Source organism: Trachemys scripta, chromosome 4, assembly GCF_013100865.1.
Source record: "Trachemys scripta elegans isolate TJP31775 chromosome 4, CAS_Tse_1.0, whole genome shotgun sequence".
Taxonomy (NCBI): Eukaryota; Metazoa; Chordata; order Testudines; family Emydidae; genus Trachemys; species Trachemys scripta.
Genome location: NC_048301.1, coordinates 64291657 through 64302645, shown reverse-complemented (window position 1 = coordinate 64302645; position 10989 = coordinate 64291657). Strand labels below are relative to the sequence as shown.

Sequence of the window (10989 nt, the reverse complement as noted above, 5' to 3'; positions counted from 1 at the left end):
TGCTGGGCTCAGTTAATGCACACATTCTAGGCATATTTATCTCCTTTAAGTGCCTGATCCAACGCCCATTTAAGTCAACATGAATCTTTCCATTGACTTCACTAGGAGATGAACAAGGCTCTCAACCAGCAGCTAGTGCTGAGCCGTCTAGGAACCCCTGGCTTTCTCATGAGGACTATATTCCAACATGAGAGCAGGATCTTAAATGACTCTCATTTTGGAACAGGGAAAGGTCTAAAGAAAAAGTCTGACTAGGCTCTGTTCTCCCCACACCCGTGATACCTGATGCTGTCAGAACAGGGAGAGGGGAGGGCCTACAGTGGACAGCTTAGAACAGTGCTCTTTAACCTTTGTGGTATACAGTATTTTTTTCCCCTGGGAGGCTTTTGTAACCTGAGACTCTTTTTTCATTTTCTCCCTCTACCCAAGCACTCTCATTGGATGCTATAGCATAGGACAAAGCACAGTGCATTAAAACTGAGGCCTTGTCTATCTGGGCAAGTTGCACCAATATAACCTAAGGTGTGAATTTAAACCAAACTAGTTAAACTGATGCAAACCCCCACGTAGACACTCTTATTCTGGTGTAAGACTGGTTTATTTCACATTAGTTTAAATGGATTAGGAACAGATTTAAATTAAACTGAAATAAGCCACTTAAACTGAAATAAGAGAGTCCACACAGGAATTTAAACTGGTTTGAAAAGTAGTTCTAGTTAAACCAGAGCAACTTTCCTGTGTAGCCGAGTCTCTTAGCTTTCCTGTTGCTACCTTATTTAGGGTTACCTGTTGCCCTCTTCTTTATTTTACTGATGCTGAGCTACAACATTTCCCCCGACATCAATCCCATTTAAGGTAAGCACAACAAAAGGGCTCTTGCTTTGCTGACCAGATCTCAGCACGGTCCCAACACCCCAGAGCACTAGAACTGTCAGTTGGGATTGGACTCCATGTCCCAATAGGCACTTGGATACCACCGCAATGCGTGTGCTAAATGCATAGACAGCACTTTGTCTTACATGGACTGAGGCAGTACATCTGTCAGTAGCAGGACAAAATTCTAACAAGTCAATGACACAGAGATTCTGAAGTGAAGACTTTATACAAGGAATGTCATGGATGGTTTCTCTTTGTAGATTAACATGGTAGTAAAGCTACATGCATGGAAGCCACACAGGGCATGGCCTTCAAATCAACAACACATATTGACTGTATTGTCCACCACCTATTCAAAAATAAACAGCTCAAAGTGCAGAGCTATGCTGTAAAATGTCTTTTCTAAGACCGGACTATTAACGACTCCTATCCCCCACTCCCTTCCAGGTGACTGTCAGCTTATGACAGCCTTTGATTACAAAATACAAGTCAGTCTCTGGCAACTTTAACCAGCAGGGAAGGTTTCCTACCACACATTCCATTTCAGCTTCAGCGTGAAGTCTGGGAACAGCTGCCTGGGGCAGTCACTTTGCAAACAGGTTCCTTCAGGGGCAAGAGCAAGAACTGTTAGTTAAAAGCCCAAAGCCAGCACACTTGTTCAGAAGGTCTAGTCTTTTATAGCAGTTAATTTAATAATATAGTCCTATCAGAGGGTGTCAATCATTGAGCTACACAAGGGCATGTTTAACAGGTAGGACTAAATCAGTTTCAGGGTATAGTGTCAAACTCCAGCCACTACAATTGGAGACAAGTCCCCTCCATGGGAGCATCCCTTGTCTACATAAGCCAAAAGTTCAGTTCATGATGGTCTCTTATTTCTTGTCATGAGAGCCAAAATCCACAGAAAAGGAGCGTATCAGTTGAGCGCAGTGGTTTGCTCATTGCTGATAAATTCAGTGGTTCAATGCAGACCTTTATGGAAGGGTGAAGTCCAGTGAGTGCCACTTGCTAAGAGCTGAGAAGAGATTCATGTTTTCCAGCTGGATCTGTAGGTTTGTTGTTGTTTTTATAAGAAAGATCACAGTCAAATCTGTGCCGTTTCTATGCAGCCGTCTGCAAGACCATTGGTGGCACCATGGATTTGGGGACCCTTTAAAACTTTAGTAAGCCTAGCAAACACTAGACTGCAGGTCATGCAATCTTCCAGAAAACAGGCACTTGCCTCGTTCTGGTCACAAGCCTCTTAGTTTCTGACAAACCTCATAAAGCAGTTAAAGTGCTCCAGAAAGAAATCCAAGCGCATGGGAACATGGTCAAGAAGAGTGAGACCCTGCAATCTTGTGCTGACATGGAAATGGCTTCTACCACAGATGCCCTAGCATTTTCCACGTCATTTGTTTTCCTTTCAACAACTCTAGCTTGGTCTCTGCCATGGTGCTAGGTTCACCTCCACTCGCCTGCACTGCAGTCCCATGACCTGCCAGACTAGCATTTATGACCACAATTCAAATGGATTTTGCAAACCCTTTAGTGCCAGCACGTGGAGCTTCCAGAGCACTTCCCATTATCAGATGCAATTTATGCATCAACACTTGGGGAGCCTTGGACCCTCCTGGCAGCAAAGGGTCCAAACCTTTACAATAGGACCGTGTGTTGAGCAAAATGCTTCAAGAGAAAAATTAGAAGGCACTGCAGTGGCTATGAATTCGACCCAATACAGCAGGGTCCAGCTGCATCTCTTATTTGAACTAGAAATATTCAAAACTTCACTAGCCACCGGCATCCTTAACATACTAAATTATATAGATATAGATGTTTAAACTGGAATAAAATACATTGGATTTGGGTTGCTCATTTACATGAGCTCCCGCTGCCCCAATCAGCTTACAATTAAAACCTGAAGGTCCAGTTTACTCACTTGAGCTCATGTCCCAGCATTCCAAGATGGGTAGAACATGAGAGCAGGCAGGAGATCAGAAACATGCACTCTGGCTGCAAAAAGTGAAAGGGAGACCAAATATTTTTTTCTAACCCTGAGAACCTAAGGAATCGTGAAGGACCCAGACAGGAAGCTGGGGTTAAAGATCACCGGGTTTCTTATTGCAGTTAAAACAGACTCGCACTGGATGATCCCATCCACGGGAAGGGACTGCTCGGCGCTCATTTGAACATTCATCGCAGAATCCCTGGCCGCAGGCTCGACAGTGGTGTTTAGAGAGCTTGATGTTGAACTCCTTCTGGCAGTTGTGGCAGTGCAGGATTTCATGATCCGGCACCCAGTAAGCAGGTCTAGCAGCATCTTTCACGAGCCCTACAAAGGATTAGAAAGAACCACAGCGATTAGAATGTCTCCTGTTCTTTGCTAAGGAAAAGGAGGGGAAGGACGCAGGGACTACCAGCAATGCCTGTGCCTTTCCAAGGAGCTCATTACGGAAACTGTTAAGGTCAGCCCACAGAATACTTCATTCTAGCAGGCATCTGCTAGTAGTTCAGGCTATTCCAAATCTTTCATATTCTGCCCCTACACAATTCAATGGCATTGTTTTAATGGGGACCCTGCCACCACTACACCATTGTTTAATAAATAATAAATAATAATAATTAGTTAGAGCTGGTTTGATAGCCCTAGAGAATGAAATCCAATAGGCACAACATGTACTGCAAGCTTCCCCTGCACGTTCAACCCTGACCAAGTCAGGGGCCAGATAGCAGATCAATCTCCAAGTCTCTCTCAATCCTACACCTTTTTGCTAAGACTGCCACCCAGGATACCAATTTATAGCATGTGATGTGGATGCCTGTCTACTAGTAAGCAGACTGAGAACTTCAGGTCATTTCACATCAGGCACCAAATAGTGATCAGTGGCTTACAACACTTGGTGACTGCTGACCTTGGCTGAATTTGGACCAGTGACCTAAACATGAAAATTCCTGCATTAAATCTTATTCAGCCTGGCATAGCAAGTTAACTAGATCTAATAGATCTCTGGGGGCCATACAGTTCACACAATGTCAAGAGCTTCTTGTAGTTCACACTGTGGAAGTAGGGCAGCTAGTATTCTTAACCCCTAGTCTTGTCTCATCAAGAGAACAGGGTGATCAAATTTCCCTGAATTACTGAAGTGATCCCACAAACAGAATATTATACCAAGAAAGGAAGAGATTCTGGGCTGTGAAAAAAGCACAGCCCACTTTACTAATTTTTTTGCTATTTTTCGCAGAAGGCCATCCAGGATAAGTGGACACCTCCTCCGGCCAGGACTCGTTCAGAGAACATTGGCTTTCTCTGCCTTATCTTCCGTCCATTGCGGTTCAGCTGGGTGGCCAAAACAATGTAACCATCACTCTTACAGGTATGTGTACCATGGTGGTAACACCAACATCTGGCAGCGTCATTCCTGCTTCCATTTTATTAAATAATAAAACATCTGCCAGCCTGATTAAATTCCAGACAGAGCAATGGCGGGAAGGTCTGATCAGTGGTTAATGTAATTCATCACCCTCTATTGCTGTCTCCCTCCTGTGGGGGGTTGGTTAGAACAAACAGCAGTTCAGCTGTGGAACAACATTTAAACCCAGGTATCTGCTGAGGCACCTGGGCTGGTACCCAGTACACTAACAACCAGCACACTGTCATTGTACTAACTTCAGCATTAAGGACCATCCTCCCACTTACTGGATGTTTAAATTTCTTGGTCCTAATTTGCAGAAGTGCCGAGCACCCGTAGATCCCAATTATGTCAACTGGAGCTGCAGGCACTCAGAACCTCTAAAAACCTGATAGAATGTCTCGTAGTTTGGCCATGATTTTTTAAGCACAGCCTAGGAAACTCAGTCTGGCAGATCACTGCAATAACCCTACTGGCGTATCGGGAAGAAGTGATGCTCAGAACTCAAGGATCTGGGATGCTGCACTGCGGAGAGAATAGAAGTGAGAAGGCGTAAACTGGAAATAAAATGCTGAGGAAGTAGAGGAAATGTACGGAGAGAGCTTGGTGGGGCCCACGGCCCTGCAGGAGAAGAAGTCAGAAGGGAGACCCTCAACCCACATTGGCACCCTGGAATAAGAAGGGTCAGTGTGCCGTGCCAGCTCATTTCAAGCACTGAAGTTTAACAAACAGCTCTGACATACGCAACCAAAATGTTGTTAGAAAAACAATTGGAAGCAAAGAGCACCCACCTAGTGGGATGTCTATGGCAGTCACCACAGCTCCAAGAGTGTTCTGCACTGCCTCACCGACCTTCCTGGCGATCAGCGTCCCACCTTCCTCCTCTGTCTGTGACTCGGGCACATCTGCATGATAGAGTTATGGTTCAAAACCCAAGGCACAGTTCGTGCCAAGTCTCAGTTAATCTGTATTATTAGAGAAACTAATGTTAAACCAAGGTAACTTGGTTGGTTAGGTGCAGCACCTGTAGCGTAGGCTTGGGGCTCTCTGGCATCCCAGTGTAGCCAAACACCATTCAGCCTTTATTTCACACCCACCGTGCCTTCCCTGGGGAAATTTGTATGACCTTCACTGTTACACTTTTCCTCCACCCACATGGACAAGACAATCTGCTCTAAGACCAGTGCAAAGGGATGCTATCTCCCCACCAGCAGAAGATGTTGCCTTCTGGGATATTGGGATAAAGTCCAATTTAGAAATAATTCCTCCAAGAGATCAGACTTTTCAGTAATTTCTTGTGAATGGTATTTGCAGTAAAAAGGGTCTCTCAGAGTTCATCTGCTTTCCCCACCAGAAGCATTCACAAACATGACTTCAAATCCTTCTCTGAGGTGGTGTGTACCCCAAAGAATGGCACCATCTACACCCATTACAAGGGCATCAGTTGGCAGGTTGGATCAATTTATGGGCCAACTTCCCTATCTGCCCTGGAATGGGGCTTTCGATAGAAAATCAGTGGTAAGATTTCAGACACAATGGTTATGGTTAATGGTGACAGGAAGGTGGAGAATTTCCTTCCATTCCCAGAACTAGCACAGTCAGGTCAGGATTACCTAACCGGATGCCCCTGCTGTCATGGCAGTTGTCACACACTCTCACTGGCGCTGGTCCCCAGCCCCGCTCAGGGACGGGGCGGGTCTTGGAAGAGCAGCCATCGCAGAAGCCCTCCCCGCAGGCCCGGCAGTGATGTTTAGTATCATTATCTTTAAAGGACGTGCCACACTTGTTGCAATTCTGAATAAGACAAACCAGAAAGAGAAACTATTAGTTTGATTTTCCTAATTATCTCCGGTACAAAAAGGGTCCGAGAGCTAGATCACATGATGTCAGGGACAGTGGCACCCATGAAAGTGACTGGATCCTGCACAAGTGGGGAAAGTATTGTAAGTCTCATAGTTAACTGATCTGTACTTCCACTGCAGAGACGTTTTGATGTCTTTCACTGAAGTGTCTCGGGCATAGACACCACTTGGTGTGGTGCCAGCATTGTCCTTCTGGCTCGATGACTTCATACCCAAAGAAGGGTCCCATGGGAAGGCAAGCATGCTGTGCCTAGGCCAGCAGCATTACTATGAACCCTATGGTTACAGCTGTGAATGGTTACAGCTACGCTTTCTTGGATGCCTACAGGACTGGGCAGTTGATCTGTGGGCACTTGAAAGTTTTGGAAAACAAAGATAAGATGGTCATTTCCATTTTAGCCATCTGCCCAATTCCTTTTATTTGCTTTCTCAAAGGAGCTGGGAGTCTCTCTCTAATTGAATTGTAAGGGCCAAGTATTCATCTCCAGCTTCATATTTTGTACAAATTGGTTACACTTGCAAAAGTGGGAATGCAAAAATGGGAGGCCAGGACTTCAACTTTGATTCTTTATACTCAAGAGCAAGCATGTGGGAGCCAGCATTTTTAACAACAGTACTGATGGTGGGAATGGGTCCAACTTGAAGAAGCAGGGAAGGGTCAGTGGAATAATAAGGGGACAAATTGCACATCCAGAGAAGAAGGCATCTGACATTATCTTTCTCAGGCCAAGCCAAGAACGTGAATAGCAGGGGTCCCTGCCGTTGGCTCTGAAGAGCTGCAGGAGGTGGGTGAGCTGCAGTTTGCAATCCACAGGAGACGAGGCACCTGAAATCTATCAGATGTTTTTTTAACTGGTTACTCTGTCATTTTATTTTTGGAGAAGGTGTGGCAGAAGGGTTATGTTCAGCTAAGCAAAGGGAGGAGGTTCCCTCAACTGCATGAAAGAATGGCAGCTGCTACATACCAGGATTTGAGAGTTGGGTCTCCAGTAGGCAGGGGCAATCTGGTCCGTCAGCCAAGAGGTCACAGCTTTTGTGGGTCCCAGGCTGAGCTCAGACACAGACTGTGCCATGAAATTCATCCCATCCAATAGGCGCTGAGCTGCATTGTTGTTGTCTTTCAGAAATCCATCTGTCTATAACACAATGGGAATTTACATGAAAATGGAAAAACAGAGAAGGAAACGTTTACTTCTCCTAAGTAGATGCTTCTTGGAGGAAATGCCCATCCACTGCTGCTGTTAAAATGGAGACCACCACCTGGAAGAATCACACTCCCATTTTTTTTAGAGAGAGGGGATGTCTTAATGGTTCAAACACTCACACCAGGTGTCCAAATGTTGACAAAGTCAACCCAGTTCTTCATCCTTCCAAGGTAGGCTGAGTACTGTTCAATATACTGTGTGCAAGACTTTCAGTGGGACCTTAAAAAACAAGGTCCTGTCCTGACTCCTGTCTCATGTGGATATTGAATATCCCTTGGCACTTTCTGTAAGAGTAGGAGGTTTGCTCATATGTCCCTTACTCCCACTGTTGTTCAGCATGCTGTGCAGCAGTGACTGGATTTCAGTGGGGATGTGTCTAAGGAGCATATTGGGATGAAAGCCCACTACGCAAATGTAGAGTAATTTTACTTATTAATCAGAGATGGGAAAGACCTGTTAGGTTTTCTAGCTCATATCTTGGGGAGCACTGCAACATTGTGATGTGTCCAATCCAGTTTTAAATGTCCACTTGGGCAAAACTTGGCTGCCTCTTGCTATGAGGATGCCCACCCTGGAAAGGGCTCCATACTTCAAACAGCAGGGGCAGCTGCCATAACGAGAGTCAGTCCATTTTTTCTGCCATAATGCAAAAAAAAAAAAAAAAAAAAAAAAAGGGACAAAAAGAAACCACCCACACCTCCAAAGCACCCCAATAACAAGACTTACTCCTGGCCAGACGTGCTCGATTTCTGTCCTCACCACTGTGTCCACTGGATCTTGGTTCCCGAACCAGTACTGCCGGCTGCGGTACACCACTCCACAGTCGGGGCACTCAATCACATACCTGCAATGAGGAGCAAGGAGAACTGGTTACCTAGCAAGGGGCTGGAGGCCCAAAGGAGCTGGAAGAGGAAAGGAAAGGGAGAGCAGAAAGACTGCCTGCTCCTGCACTCACCCTGACCAGGCGTACTTGGCAAGGCCCATCCAAGGAGAATCAGTGGAAGCAGATGTTTTTGGCACCACACTGACCTCCTTCCCACGCTCGTAACAGGCCTGGAACAGGAGTGTTTGATTAGAATCACATATTTTGGCATCGCAGACACCAAGTCCCATGTGATTGTTTGGTCACAAGTGGATTTAAAGGCCTTATCTCGTGTGTGTTTGTGGAGATTGTTCGTTAAAGGGGCCACGTGATGGACCTCATCATCGATAATGGAATTTTTGTGCATTTATAACCCAAATGATGTCATTTGTCTAAACAACAATAAAATTATGGCTGTGGGTGAAGTAACCCCCAGGCTCCTCCATGTGACCTTTGAGTTACATACACCCTCCCCCCCAAAATCAACATTAGGGGTGGCTGGTAGGAAATAGGGAGAGCAATTCAGGGATTTATACAGTCAGTGTACTGAGACTGAAGAGGAACATCTAGAGTTTAACCTGTCCTGGGAAATGGCAGCAACGCAGCCCTCGGTGATTCAGCCAGCGAAAAATGCAAGCAGAGCGACTGGGCTGGTGGCAAACAGAATCATTACCCAAGAACTGTTAAAGATCGACAGGAATCTTGTTGCCAAGTCAAGGCCAAAGGGCTGTTCCCACGAGTCTTCAACAGAAAAGAGGAGCAAGACCACAGGCACATGAGAGTAACATTTCTCATTCCCAGGGCATGGGTTCCCCTCTTCTCCCTCTCCATGTACTGGACCCCGTCCCTAGGGTTCTGTTTACCTTGCAGGTATAGACTCTGTTATCGTACTGGTGGGAGTATCTGCAGCGGCTCTTGGCTTCATGAGGAACTCCTTCTTTCGTATGGTTCATGCTGTTCTTACAGCCACACCTGAAGTTCAGAAGCAAACAGTGAGCAGGCTAGAGAGTCACTGATACAGGACAGATGTTGGTATAAGGACAGCTAAGTTGCCAGATCTAAAACTAGGTTTTATTCAATATTTAATGTTTGTATAGTCCCTTTAATCCCAAAGCACTTTAAAAGCTGTACATCCAACAGTGACTTCATGGGCCATTGAAATGCAGCCACCACGGAGTGGGGTAAGCAGCGGTGTCATAGCAACATTATACAGCAATTTAGTACAGGATTAGATACTGTATCCAACAGAAGCTTCACAGGGAATCTAGATGGAACTAAGCAAGTTTAGAATTTGGCCAAGACATGAGAACTAACATCCCAGCTCTCACAAAGAAATTCTAGAGAATCTTTAATGACCACAAAAGACAGAGAACCTAGTTTTACATCTTATTTGATAGACAGGACTTCCAGCAGCACAATCCTCCATAGCACCATGCTGATACAGCTCAATACAGTCTCAGGCTAGGTCTACACTACCCGCCTGAATCGGCAGGTAGAAATCAATCTCTCGGGGATCGAATTATCGAGTCTCGTCGGGACGCGACAATCGATCCCCGAATCGACGCTCTTACTCCACCAGCAGAGGTGGGAGTAAGCGCCGTCGATGGGGAGCCACGGAGGTCAATTTTGCCGCCGTCCTCACAGCGGGGTAAGTCGGCTCCGATAGGTCGAATTCAGCTAAGCTATTTGCGTAGCTGAATTTGCATATATTAAATCGACTTCCCCCCCCCCGTAGTGAAGACCTGCCCTTAGAAGGATGACTGCCACCTACTGAATTACCAGCACCACTTCCCACACTACCTGGGCTTTCCTTAGACAGGACTTGCAGTCAAGTTCTGATGCACTGAGAGGTCAGTATGCAAAATTTCATCAGCCCCAATGGGTGTGGCTTCAGGTAAAAGTCCAAGGCTGGGTGGCTGTATGTTTTGGTGATGTTTATGTAATGAATATAACAGAAAGTCTCACAGGCAATTATTTCTGACTTCAAGGGATTCTTGTAGACCACTCATTTCACACTCTGCCCTTTGAGGGACTTGCAAGTTCTGAGACCACATGCTTATGAACACCATGGAAGGGATGCGGGCAAAAAGAGATTACACTGATACTTAACTTGCAATATTGCGGATTCCGCAATATTAGGTTTCCACTGCAATTTTGACAGCGGGAGCCCCAGGCGGCCGTTCTCAGCCCCATGGGCCGACAGTGGAAAATCACGGGAAAAGTAATAATGGATTTTATTACTGCAAATAATAATGTCCATTATTACTTTTCCTCAATTTTCTATGACTTGTCTGTAACTCAGCCGCAATTTTTTGACATTCGTCCCGCAATTCAAGTAGGGCCTTACTGCTATATGAAAAAGAGTTCATATTGTCTAGCTGGAACATAGAGACAGCAGCCTCCACAGTACACACATCAAACTGCTTTTCAGGGAGTTCAAATGGGTTCTGGTGTCAGGGGAAACATACAAATTCTGTATTCAGACTAAGGAGTTACCACACTGATGTCACCACTATGCTGATGATGCTTCTCCAGGGTACTTGTGACCTCACTATGACAATGCATTCTGATGTTACAGATCTTGACAGCACTGTCTCCCAGAGGGATGAGGGTGTGTTTCTTGCCTACTTACCCACAGCTGAGGCATACAGTAGAGCAGGTGAAATACTCATCCGGAAAGAAGGAGCTGTGAGCCATCTGGTCATCAGGGATCTCACCGCTGAACCGATCGCTCAATGCCTGTCAGACCAAGTGAGAGAAATTGCTGAGGAATTCAGAGCAACAAGGACATTGAT

At 45.6% G+C, this 10989-nt stretch overlaps 1 protein-coding gene across 2 annotated transcripts in view; it reads right to left on the bottom strand.

Moving 5' to 3' along the window:
• Positions 1–1083: 1083 nt before the first annotated feature.
• The window catches only part of ZFYVE1 (zinc finger FYVE-type containing 1), a 32065-nt gene continuing 22159 nt past the window's right edge, over positions 1084–10989 (bottom strand). For both annotated transcript variants that reach the window (XM_034769252.1, XM_034769253.1), the window contains exons 5-12: positions 10827–10933; positions 9058–9166; positions 8288–8385; positions 8059–8176; positions 7093–7263; positions 5879–6059; positions 5057–5170; positions 1084–3187 (exon numbers count right to left, since the gene is read on the bottom strand). In XM_034769252.1, coding sequence (XP_034625143.1) covers positions 2955–3187; positions 5057–5170; positions 5879–6059; positions 7093–7263; positions 8059–8176; positions 8288–8385; positions 9058–9166; positions 10827–10933 — 1131 coding nt within the window. In that variant the 3' untranslated portion in view covers positions 1084–2954. The remainder of the gene's footprint in view (positions 3188–5056; positions 5171–5878; positions 6060–7092; positions 7264–8058; positions 8177–8287; positions 8386–9057; positions 9167–10826; positions 10934–10989) is intronic.